At 63.6% G+C, this 10,741-nt stretch overlaps 1 protein-coding gene across 2 annotated transcripts; it reads right to left on the bottom strand.

Moving 5' to 3' along the window:
- Window positions 1-806: 806 nt before the first annotated feature.
- ECEL1 (endothelin converting enzyme like 1) lies at window positions 807-8,989 on the bottom strand. 2 transcript variants are annotated; one of them, XM_039469917.2, is made up of 18 exons: window positions 8,870-8,989; window positions 7,021-7,907; window positions 6,361-6,429; window positions 6,143-6,253; window positions 5,965-6,057; window positions 5,675-5,799; window positions 5,204-5,426; window positions 4,403-4,501; window positions 4,062-4,136; window positions 3,809-3,912; window positions 3,510-3,568; window positions 3,378-3,429; window positions 2,754-2,821; window positions 2,472-2,596; window positions 2,058-2,123; window positions 1,689-1,784; window positions 1,373-1,449; window positions 807-1,229 (listed from the first exon to the last, which is right to left on the bottom strand). In XM_039469917.2, the coding sequence occupies exons 2-18, from the start codon at window positions 7,804-7,806 to the stop codon at window positions 1,130-1,132; spliced, it is 2,328 nt and encodes a 775-aa protein (XP_039325851.1). In that variant the 5' UTR covers window positions 7,807-7,907; window positions 8,870-8,989; the 3' UTR covers window positions 807-1,129. The 2 variants fall into 2 exon arrangements, with proteins under 2 accessions (XP_039325851.1, XP_074254954.1); XM_074398853.1 differs by having other exon boundaries at window positions 811-1,229; window positions 7,021-7,910.
- Between the last annotated feature and the right edge of the window lie 1,752 nt (window positions 8,990-10,741).

Raw genomic sequence — 10,741 nt, 5'->3', positions numbered from 1 at the left:
AGGCAGAATGACAAGAGCTGGGCTGGTGAGAGATGCGCCGCTTCAATTCAAGAGATGGGGATGCCGCGCCGGGCGGGGCTCAGGGAGGGTTAACCCCTCCAGGCCACCCTCAAAGGAAGGAAAGCAGACCTGGGAGGAAGGGCGGGTGCCCACTGGTCCCGCTCAATGCAGACTCGGGATCCCTGAACGGGGCTGCCCAGCAGGAGAGTCTCCCCTTCCCCTGCCGCCTCTTCCTGATCAGGTAGGACCAGCCGGCGGCCTCCAGCCTGGGCAGCGCTCCCGCCTCGGTCCATCCTCCTCACGCCAGGAGCCTACCATTCCTACCAGGGTTCTCCTTTCTGCACCCCAGGAGCCCGCCTCCATGCTGGAGGAGAGGCCGAGATGTCCTGTGGCTTGGCCCCACCTCCGTGTAGGGTGGGTCACAATCCCCCTCTCCAGGGAAGCTGAGGTCAAGGGCCAGGCCAAGACAAGGCAGAAGCTTCTCCCATTTCAGACTTGCAGGGGACATAAGTCCCAGCATCACCCTGGAATGTGGGTCACCGGGCCATGAGGCTGATCTGGGGGTGTCCCAGAACTGGGCAGGAAGCCCTGGGCAAGGCTTTGGGGGAGGGCAGCTGGGCCAGGAAGGTAATGGTGGAAAACGGAAAACAGAGGAGCAGGGGCCGGGGGGCGGGGTTGGACACAGGTGGCCGAGGAGACAAGCAGGTCCTCTCCACAGTCCGGGTCGTGCTAAGCGCCCCAGCCTCCCTGCAGAGGGCTCTCTACAGCTCCGCCTGCCCTGGGGACCCGTGAAGAGGCCAAGGCAGCAGTACAGTGGTTTATTGACCAGACTTTGCAGCAAGAACACAGCAGGGTGGGGCCCATACAATCCAGCCTGGCAGAGGGTCTGGCCCCCTGAGAGCAGAATCTGGGGACCCCAGCATATCTTCCCCACAGCCCCCAGAGTCCAACCTCACCCCTGCTCCAGGCACCTCCTGAAGTGAGGGGCAGCAGGGGGGCCGGGTCCTGGAGGGGCTGGAAGGCAGGTGGTACCCAGAGTGGGGCTGGCACCGGGTGCATGCTTGCCCTGGTAGCCGGCAGGAGACGATCCGTGCAGGGGCAGTGGGGGCGTGCAGGTGGGCAGCCAGGCTCACCACACGGAGCACTTGTGGGCAGGGTTCATGGGCGAGTCCTTGGGACAGTGGAAAGCCCGGCCGAACTCCCCAAACTGGGACACGCTGCCCAGCACCCTGGGGTGGGGAGAGACCCACACAGTGTGGGGCCCTGCAGCCACCCTGACCCCAGGCACCAGGGGTGACCTCTATTCTTTCCCATGCCCTCGATCCCACCCAAATACAGGGAATGGACGAGGCCAGGCTGGCAGGTGGCATACCTGTAGTGCTCAGGGGCGTGCTTGTCGGTCAGCACCTGCAGGTAGATGGACTGCGACCGTCGCTTGATGCACCAGTTCTGGGTCCAGGAGTTGGGTGGAGGGAGGAGGGGGAGATGAAGCCAGGCACAACCCCCAGCCCTCCACCCAGCACGCAAGGCCGCAGGCCCCCTCAGCGCCACAGGACCATCACCTTTGAGGGGACAGGTGATGAGAGAGAGGCTGGCCATGCGAGGCCTGGGCAAGGCAGAGCTGGGACTGACCCTGGATGCTGTGTCCCCACCCCGAGGCTCCCAGTCCAATCCCCCACCTGGCCCACCTGGGCAAAGGCAATGAAGAAGAGCTGGTCATGTGTGTACTTGAGCCGGGGCAGCGGGTGCTCTGGGCCATGCTCCCGCACCCACTTCTGATAGGCCTGGGGACAGACAGATCATGGACCTGCTGTGCCCACCTGCCCTGGGCACTGTTCCCTCTCTGTCCTCCATCCAGGCAGCCCTCCCCACTCTCCCCGTGAAGGGGGCCCTGTGAATCCCTCCTCTTCCAATGGGTGGTATCCCCAGCACAGGACTGCCCCGCCCCAGGCCAGAGCTCTGCAGGGTGGGCAGGGAGGGGCAGCTCTGTCCCTCCCGGAGTCCTCATCCACCCCGCCCCTCCCACAGCAGGGGTGGAGCACAGGCAGGCTGCTCACGTGGTAGGCCAGCTTGAGGCCGCCCATGTCTGCAATGTTCTCCCCAAGCGTGTGCTTCCCATTCACCTGCCAGGAAGAGAAGAGGCCGGGGGGCTGCTTGGGGCCCAGGTGGCCTCCCTCGGGCATTGATACCCTGGGCCCTAGCCCCTAATTCCCACCAGCCTTCTCCTTCCTTTGCCCAGAGACTTTGAGGGGGCCTCCAAGCCTCCTCTTTCCCCCCCGACGCCCTGGTGCTCCGTAAGTCTGTGCACACTCGTCATGTGTCCACGTGAGTATGCATGGGAACCGAGTGTGTGTGCAGGGTCCTGGGCACGTGTTTTGTTTGAAAATGTGCGTGTGTGCAAGGGTGTGTGCGATGCTCCCAGCCCGTGCCCCGCCAGGCCTGGGGGGCACAAGGGGCAGGTAGGGTCTCACCCGCTGGTTGTAGACAGTGAAGTTGTCATAGAGACGGACGATGCACTCGGCCTTTCGCAGGAAGCGGCTGTAGGAGGCCTCCGTCCACCAGTGCAGCAGGTTCCCCGAGCGGTCGTACTGGCCCCCTGTGGGCAGTGCAGCCGGCTGAGACCCACCATCACCCTGACCTCCCTCCCCTCCCCTCCCCACCCACCAGCCACAGCTAACCCATCCCCCACCCTGCCTCTCCACTGCCTGTCCTGCCCCCTCCCGGCCATCCCCGTGGGCCCCAACAGGCCTCACCCCAGTCATCATAGCCGTGGGTCAGCTCGTGTCCAATGATGGTGCCGATGCCCCCATAGTTGAGAGACCTGGGCCCACGGCAGCAGCATCAGGTCCAGCCCTCACCACCCTCTGAGAGCCCCTTGCTGCTGCCCAGGACCCAGATATCCCCTGGTCAGGCCAGAAGGGGGCCCAGGGAGGCCAAAGAGGCATCCGTGTGGCCCAGGGGCACTTGTACCTCTGCTTCCTCATGGGCTATATGATTGCCAGTGGAACCTAGCCAGCTGCCTTTTAGAAAATCACATGTAACAGAACTGACTGGGCGGTAAAACAGAGCTGGAGGAGACAGGAGGGAAACGGGGGCACCCACGTGGGGTTTGGCCTCCTACCTCATCATGAGTATTGCCCCACCTTTGAAACATCTTAACAAGCCTCATACAAGTTAGGAAGACCCCAGGAAGTTACAAACGACAAACCTAAATAACCAAGGATGCAGTGGGGAGCCAGGGTCCGCAATTGTCCTGACTCTTGAACCCAGCTGGGTCTGGGGCAGTCGTAGCCACAGTACGCCGACACACACCGGGTAGACAAGGTCTGCATGCCAGCCCTGCCCTCAGCCACAAACAGGGCAAGCTATGTACTCACTGTGGGAAGTCAGGGTCGTACAGGGTGGGCTGCAGGATGCCCGCAGGAAACACTATAAGAAGGGGGTGCTCAGTGGGAGACCCACCTACTTTCAAAGCCTGCCCTGCACGGTGTAGGGACACATTCTCTTACCCATCTGGTTCTTGTTGGGTAGATAGTAGGCGTTGAGCGCCTGTGGGGGGAGCAGCCAGCTGTGGAGGGAGACTGGGGTGAACGGGGGCCACACACTCCCTCCCCATGACCCTCACATCACAGCTTCCTCATCAGCCATCTCCTGACAGTCTAGGAGTCACCCTGCCGCCCCCACCCCATGCCCTGTGCTGGCCCACACCCCCCCCACATCTGCATGGCTGTGAGATGATGTGCCCCACCATCTCCTGCCCTCTCCCCACAACCCTTCTCTGACCCCCAGCTCTGGGCCAGGCACCCACGTGGACTTGTCCACCTCCTGCCGAATCTTCTTGACTGACAGCTGGATGCTGAAGCGGATGCTGTTCAAGATGTTCTTGAAGTAAGTCTTCTCGTGGACCTCAAACTGCAGGAGGCAGGGCAGCACTCAGCGGCAGGCAGGGCAGGGCTACCTGCAGACCTGGCCACAGCCTGGCCATGCAGGACACCTGCCCTCCTGAGAGCTGTTAGTAGGGGGGCCATGGACAGGCTGGGCAGGCAGGGTCAGGGCCCCACCTCATACTCCTTGTCCACAGCATCGGGTTTCAGCAGGAAGTCTGGGTAGCCGACCATCACCATCATGTACTGGAGCTGCAGGCCGAGGGCAGGTGAGGGCGGCGTGGGCCCTCGGGATACAGCACTTCCCCCACCCCCCAACCAAAAAAGGGACAGCACCCCCCCCCAACCAAGAAAGGGAGCACTAGGCCAGCCTGAGGGTGGGCTTCACCGTGGGCTTCACAGTGGAGGCAGGCCTAGTCAACTCCACAAAGCCCCTTTGCCCTTCTTGTTCTCTTTTGCTGGCACACAGCAGGTGCTCAATGTGTATGGGCCCAACAGATGGCACTGAGCCCCCTCACCTTGGCCCGAGCGGCAGCCCTGGTCTCAGCGTCCATCCAGTCCAGCTCCTCCAGGCGCTGGCCCAGGATGTACTTGATGTCTTCCACCAGCTGCTGCACCTGCAGGGTCAGGGGTCAGGGAGCAAGGGTCAACTCAGCCATCTTTCACTCTGGTCCATCACTCCTGGCAGGAGGGGTACCCCCATCTTTAAGCAGCACTTTCTAAGCCCAAATCAGTGCTGAGCACCAAGAGGACACCTTGGAGGTGGGGATCCAGGCCCTGCACCCCCAACAATGAGCTCACAGGATAGAAGAGGAAACTGCCCCAGCAATGACCACAGACATCCCTGAGGTCACGCCTCCTGAGCACTGCTGAGAAGGTGGGCTGGGGCCTGGCAGGGAGGTCCACCTGCAGTTCATAGTCCACATGAGCTTTCTGGAGGAGGAGGCTTGCGGAAGAACAGTCTAATGCAGGCGTCCCCAAACTACAACCCGCGGGCTGCATGCGGCCCCCTGAGGCCATTTATCCGCCCCCCACCCCCACCGCCACACTTCAGGAAGGGGCATCTCTCATTGGTGGTCAGTGAGAGGAGCACAGTATGTGGCGGCCCTCCAACGGTCTGAGGGACAGTGAACTGGCCCCCTGGGTAAAAAGTCTGGGGATGCCTGATCTAATGTCTCAGAATGGGTTGAGTCCTTAGAAAAGCCTGGTTCCCCTGCCTGCAGGGGGACATGTGGGCTCCCCATGCTAGGACCATGGCCTCGGGAGGGGTCCACCCTCAGTTCAGCACCATCCTTCCCACCCAAACAAGGGCAGCCCACCTTGGCTTTGCTGGCAGCTGAGAAGTGCTCATGTACAAAGAGGGCACCAAGTGCCATGCCAAAGTGGCGGTTGGCCTGGCCCAGGCAGACCCGGGCCAGCTCCTGTGGCTTGTCGCTGCCCTCCATCTCCCGTGCCAGCTCATGCAGCGCCTCACGGAATGGCGGAGACAGGTGCTCACTCAGGACCACCACCACACGCCACACCAGGTAGTTGTGCAGGACCCTGGAGGCCAGGTGAAGCCAGTGGGTGTCCAGACAGATGTTCATATGAGCCACCAAGGGCACCATCCCCACCTGTTCGCCCCAAGCTGCGGCTGGACCCAGCACCCAGACAACCACACAAAGATGGGGCAGGAGGTCATCCCAGACATGCAGAGCAGAAAATTTAAAGCCCACCCAGCAGATAGGTCCAGGGTGCAGGGGAGGGACCTAGTGGCCGCTGGGCAGAAAATGCCAGATCTGCAGCCATACCGGCGCGGTGTGGAGCGGATGAGCTGGGACACCTGCTGCATGTAGTCTGTTGCCAGCAGCACCACCTCCTCTTCCTCTGAGAAGTCCTCCTGGAAGATCTGGTCTAGCAGCCACTTCCACTGCAACTGTGAGGCCAAGGACAGGGACAGTAAGGCTGGGAGTGGCAGAGGCCGGAGAAGATGGGGAAGGGCAGAGAAAGGCAATGAGGGAACATGAGAGTCCATGGCCAGGGAAGGGCTTGTCCAACGGCCCCCAACCCTGCCTGCCCACAAGAACTAGGCCACACTCACGTGGGGGGTGATCTTCTGCAGCTGCCCCAACGTCACCTTGTTGTACATGGAGCTGACATCTCGCCGTAGGTCATCATACTCTGACACAGTGATCTGGGAGAGAGATCACAGCTGACCCAGCCCTGCTCCATGGTGCCCTCCCCCCAGTCCAGGGCAGCAGCCAACCCAGCCTGCTCACATTGGCCAGCCGCTGCTCCACCTGCAGGATCTCCTGGGCCTTCTGCTCCACAGCGTCTGCACCCAGGAGGCTGAGCACTCGCTCCATGAACACCCTGTATGCTGCCAGGATCTGTACCAGGGGAGGGGGCTCATCCAGGGACAGGGACAGGCCTAGCCTGGGTCCACCCCTCCCGGGGCCCCAGGCCTTTCCTTCTTCCCCATCCCATGCCCCCGCACCTTCTCACTCTCCTCATCCTGAGCTAGGTACAGGGTCCTCTCTGGCAGAGTAAGCCCATCCTGGTCAATCTGAGGAGGAAGACAGTGGCCAGAGGTCAGAGGTCCATGCCATCAAGTTCCCTAAACAGAGGGAATTCCCCCCTCAATGCCCAGAGTGCACTCAGACATCCATGGGTACCCCCAGAAGCACGCAGACCCCAACCCCTCTTTCCACCCAGATTAAATGACCAAAGCCCCCATCCGTGACTGCTCCAACCTGGGAACGCCCAATCTTACCCCTGTACGCCTGCATTTTCCTTCTTATCTGTCAGGGACATTCGTAGATCCTCCACTGACTGTTGGGACCCCTAGCTTTGGGGCCAGCCCCAGCCCTCGCCGAGATGTCCACCCAGCCCACCGGCGCGCCCCTCCGTCCTGGCCCTCACTGCCTGCCAGAGGGCTGGGAAATTGCGGCTCCCGCGGCTCCGCTAAACACCGCAATTACCCCAGGGAAATTACTTGCGCCCTCCTCCCGCGCTCTGCCGCTGTGCGCTCCCCTCCCCTCCCCTGCTCTCTTCTTCCCTAGTCTCGTCTCGCGCACCCTCGAGCAAGAACCCCTGGGCAAGGCCACCACGCCCCGGGTCTGCGGCCGCTGGCGGGGAGCTAGGGGGGCGCACTCACGCGGATGACGTAGCGCGAGGAGTTCCTGTCGTCCAGGCTGACCGTAAGCGAGAAGAGCGCGGCGGCGCTGTACTCGCCCTGTGCCTTGTACAGCAGTCGGTTGAGGTCCCATCGCGCCGAGACTCCCGGGCGCTCCGCCGCGCCTCCCAGGTCCCAGCCTCCGCAGTCCTCAATGACCTCCAGCATGGGCCGCGGGCCCAGTCGCTCGATCTCGCGCATGTCGAGGCACGAGCGGAAGAAAGCCCGCACCTTGCGCTGGGCCGCGCCGCCAGGTCCACCCCCGGGCCGCGCCAGCAAGCGCCGCAGGCGCTCCTCGTTCTGCTCGCCGATGGCCGCGATGGTGCCATAGGTGAGCTTGTCGTCGGGGATGGCGTGGCGCCGCAGCCAGCCGCCGCAGGCGAACGAGTAGAAGTCCTGGCATGGGTCGATGCTGGCGTCCAGGTTGGCTGCCAGAAAGCGAGCGGCACGCGCGAAGGCCTTGCGCTCAGGACAGCCTTCCGGACAGGCGCCGCCGCCCGCCGCGACCGGGCCCAGGTACTTGAGCGCCAGCATAGCCGCCAGGATGGCGCAGAGGCCGGCGGCGAACACCAGCCCCGACAGCAGGCACACCTCGCGCCGGTTCCACCGCGGCAGCCCGGCCCGGGCCCCCGCGGCGCTCCGCGTAGCGCCCAAGGGAAAGCCCGGGGGCAGGGAGGCCCCGCGCGCGCCCCCCGCGCCGCAGCGGCTCACGTACTTGACCTCCTGGAACTCGTCGTAGTGAGCCGTCAGCGAATACGGCGGCTCCATGGCGCTGAGGCGGCCGCGCTGCAGCCCTGGGCCACCTGGGCTACGGGATGCTCCCGGCTGCCGGCCTCCTGGTGGTCCTCCACATGGCCCCGGGGCCGCAGCTGCTGGAAAGGCAGAGGCAGGCTCAGGAGGCGCCGCAGCCCGACGGGGCTTCAGGGCACCAAGAGGAGGTGCGCAGTCCTGGGTGCTGAGGCCCCAGTATTGGGCCTCGTTCACTGCGGAATCCAGGGACAAGGAGAGCTCGGCGGGCCCACCACCCCCGCGTGCACAATGGAGTCTTCTTCCCTGTCCCCTCCCTGCACACACTTGCGGGCCACAGGGTTGGGAGGTCCCCGATGGGAAGCAGGAGGAGCTGGGCACGGGGCCTGGCGCGTAGTGGGCCTTCACTGGAAGGCCGACTCTCTTCCCTTCGTCTTTCTTGTCCACGACCTGCCCCAGCCAAGGCCGCGTGAGGTAGGGGAAGGAGCGAAGGCTGGAGTGAGGAGGTGCGGTCAGGGGCGCGTCTATGCGGCACTTCCAGCTCTCTGCGCTGGACCCAGACATAGGCTCCAGAAGTGGCCAAAGAACCAAACTTCGTCCTCGCGGAAGTCCGCGGGACCCACCGCTCCAACCCCGCTTGCTGGCTCCTTCTCCTTGGTGGCCCGACGGCCCACTCGCCCCTTCCCTAGGGGCGCGCGCCAACGCCCCAGGGTCTCCGACACACAGCCCACCCACTGGATGGCCCTGATGGAGAACCCAAGACCAGTTTTCTCCCCCCACCCCCACCATCTCTGTCCCCGCCCCGAGCCACTCCTGGCTTCAACAGGTTCTCCCCAGAACCCAAACTTGGGCGAAGTTTCACCCCCGGCGGGGCACGAGCTGGCTGGCGAGCCCCGAGCCCTGGCGCTGTGCCGCGCAGTCCGCGGAGCCGGAGAGCCGAGCCCGGGAACCGGAGCCGCAGCCGCAGCCGCAGCCGCAGCCGAAAGGACGCAGACAAAGCCGGGAGGCTCCGTGCAGTGGCGGCGGCGGCGACGGAGGTGGCCGCGATGGTGGCCTCAGCGGCAGGGACTCGGGCGTCACTTACCCGGCAGGTGCGCGCCGGAGCCGGCGGGAACCGAGAGGGTCCGGCCTGAGAGGGGGCCTGAGCCGGAGCGGAGCGGCGCGAGCGTCCGGTGCCTCCCAGCACCCGCCGCCTCCTCTGCCGCCGCGCGGAGCCCGCCGCGTCGCCCGCCCGCCGGCCCGAGGGAGGGGGCGAGCCGGCGGCTCCACCCTCCTCCGCCCGCCCCACGCGCCCCTCCTTCCTCCTGCGTCTCTCGGGCCACCTGGCAGCGGGGCGGCAGCGGGGCGGCAGCGCGGACGTGGGTCGGCTGCCGCGGAGACAGGCTCCCGGGGGTCGTGCGCGGGCTTCGGTCGGGGACTCCAGGGTACAGTCGCGTTCCGAGACGGGTAAGGGCAGCGGGTACTCCAGCGAGGGGTCTCCCCATATCCAGCATCCCCACTCCCAGCCGGCTGGAAAGGGTCTGGAGCTGGAGATGAGGAGCCGAGGACTCCTCCGAAGGGCGGAGGGCGGTGTCAGTGGCGCCTCTATCTGCCGGCACAGTCCCTGGCACAGAGCGCACCTTCACTACCGGCTTCTTTGTCCTCATTGGAACCCCTGGATCAGCTCCCCACCATGACTTCTGGTTGGCCTCGCCCCCTTCATCTATCCCCTGGTGAAGGAAGCTCAGTGGGGACTCCTGCAAGAAGAGGGCTCACAGCCCCCTTCCCCACCCTCCCCAGCCTTGGCTGGACCTGGCACCACGGCTCAGGAAGTCCCTGGCCCAGGTAGGAAGAAAAGGCCAAGACAAGCAGGAAAGAAGCCTCCCTGCTGGCACCAGGAAGGGCTGGAGCCTGCCCCCTCTGCCCAGCAGCCCCAGGCCTCAGACAGGCCCTGAGCCTCAAGACCTTGGTAGGTGGACCGATGAGGGGTGGGCAGGCAGGGAGCAGGGACCCTAAATTCACCCACCCCCTGCCTTCTTCCAGGTGAACTGGCGTTTTAAATGTGGGGCTCCCTGCTGCCTGGAGCCAGAGCCTCTTCTACCTGCCTCCCTCCCTTGGCCAGAGAGCCTGGCCTTCATGGGACATAGACAATTTGGGGTCCTTGGAAGACTGATACTGTTTCTGGAATCTCTGCTTTCTCTGCCCTGCCCGACCCACCCCCTCTCCATTCTGGTGCCTCTAGCAGGGGACCCCACAAAGCACCAGGCCTTCCAGGCCTGCCGGCTCCAGCCCACAGGATTGGGCTAAACAATGGTAAGAGCCAAGGAGTGCCACCTGATAAAAATCACAACAAGGTAGGGACTCTGCTAACCTGCCCATCACCCCATTCCCATCCTCTGGGTCTGTCCATCTGCCCAGCTCCTGGGCCCTGGCCCCGAGTGATGGCCTCTGCCCGTCTTGCCCGTCGCCCGTGTGTTCACCTCTCCATCTCTAAACCCCCACTCTGGATGGCCTGCCTCCATCTCTGGCCACCCCAGAGTCCTCCTCTGCCCAGTGCATCCTTCTCGGGTCCTATTAATTCTAAGGAAGAAAAAATGGAATTACTTAAAATGTGGTGATTCCATGAGGGGGGAGGGGAGGGCAGGGAAGTGGCAAAGTGGCTCTTTGTGCTTTTAATCTGCATTTTCCCCTCAACGTTCCTGTCTCCAGGAGGATAATTTTCCAGCCTTTTCAGGCCCTGATTGGTATCATTTCTCCAGCAATGACAGCTTTTATTTTCCCCGAAATGAATGCCGTGAAATTTCCAAGAAATATAAAAATGGATATCGTCTCAGAGAGCCGACTCTTCCGACAGAAAGGCACAGAGGCAAATATGCTTCCCTAGGGACACTTCTGCTCCAGCCACAGGGGTCGGGTGGGGGCAGCCTCCAGGCCCTCAGTCTCTCCTCCCTCCATTCTCCCTCCCTCCTTCTTTCCT

Source organism: Saimiri boliviensis, chromosome 5 (genome assembly GCF_048565385.1).
Source record: "Saimiri boliviensis isolate mSaiBol1 chromosome 5, mSaiBol1.pri, whole genome shotgun sequence".
Classification (NCBI taxonomy): Eukaryota; Metazoa; Chordata; class Mammalia; order Primates; family Cebidae; genus Saimiri; species Saimiri boliviensis.
The sequence above is the reverse complement of the archived record's forward strand: the minus strand, read 5'-3'. Positions and strand labels throughout refer to the sequence as shown.

What these genes read in the sequence shown, in the direction of transcription:
- ECEL1 (XM_039469917.2), bottom strand. Translation starts at nt 7,806, where the DNA reads ATGGAGCCGCCGTATTCGCTGACGGCTCACTACGACGAGTTCCAGGAG. An exon ending in CTGTGGACAAGGAGTATGAG is followed by an intron (nt 3,913 to 4,061) that starts GTGGGGCCCTGA and finishes TGCCTCCTGCAG; the next exon opens with TTTGAGGTCCACGAGAAGAC. An exon ending in CACGCCCCTGAGCACTACAG is followed by an intron (nt 1,230 to 1,372) that starts GTATGCCACCTG and finishes TCCCCACCCCAG; the next exon opens with GGTGCTGGGCAGCGTGTCCC.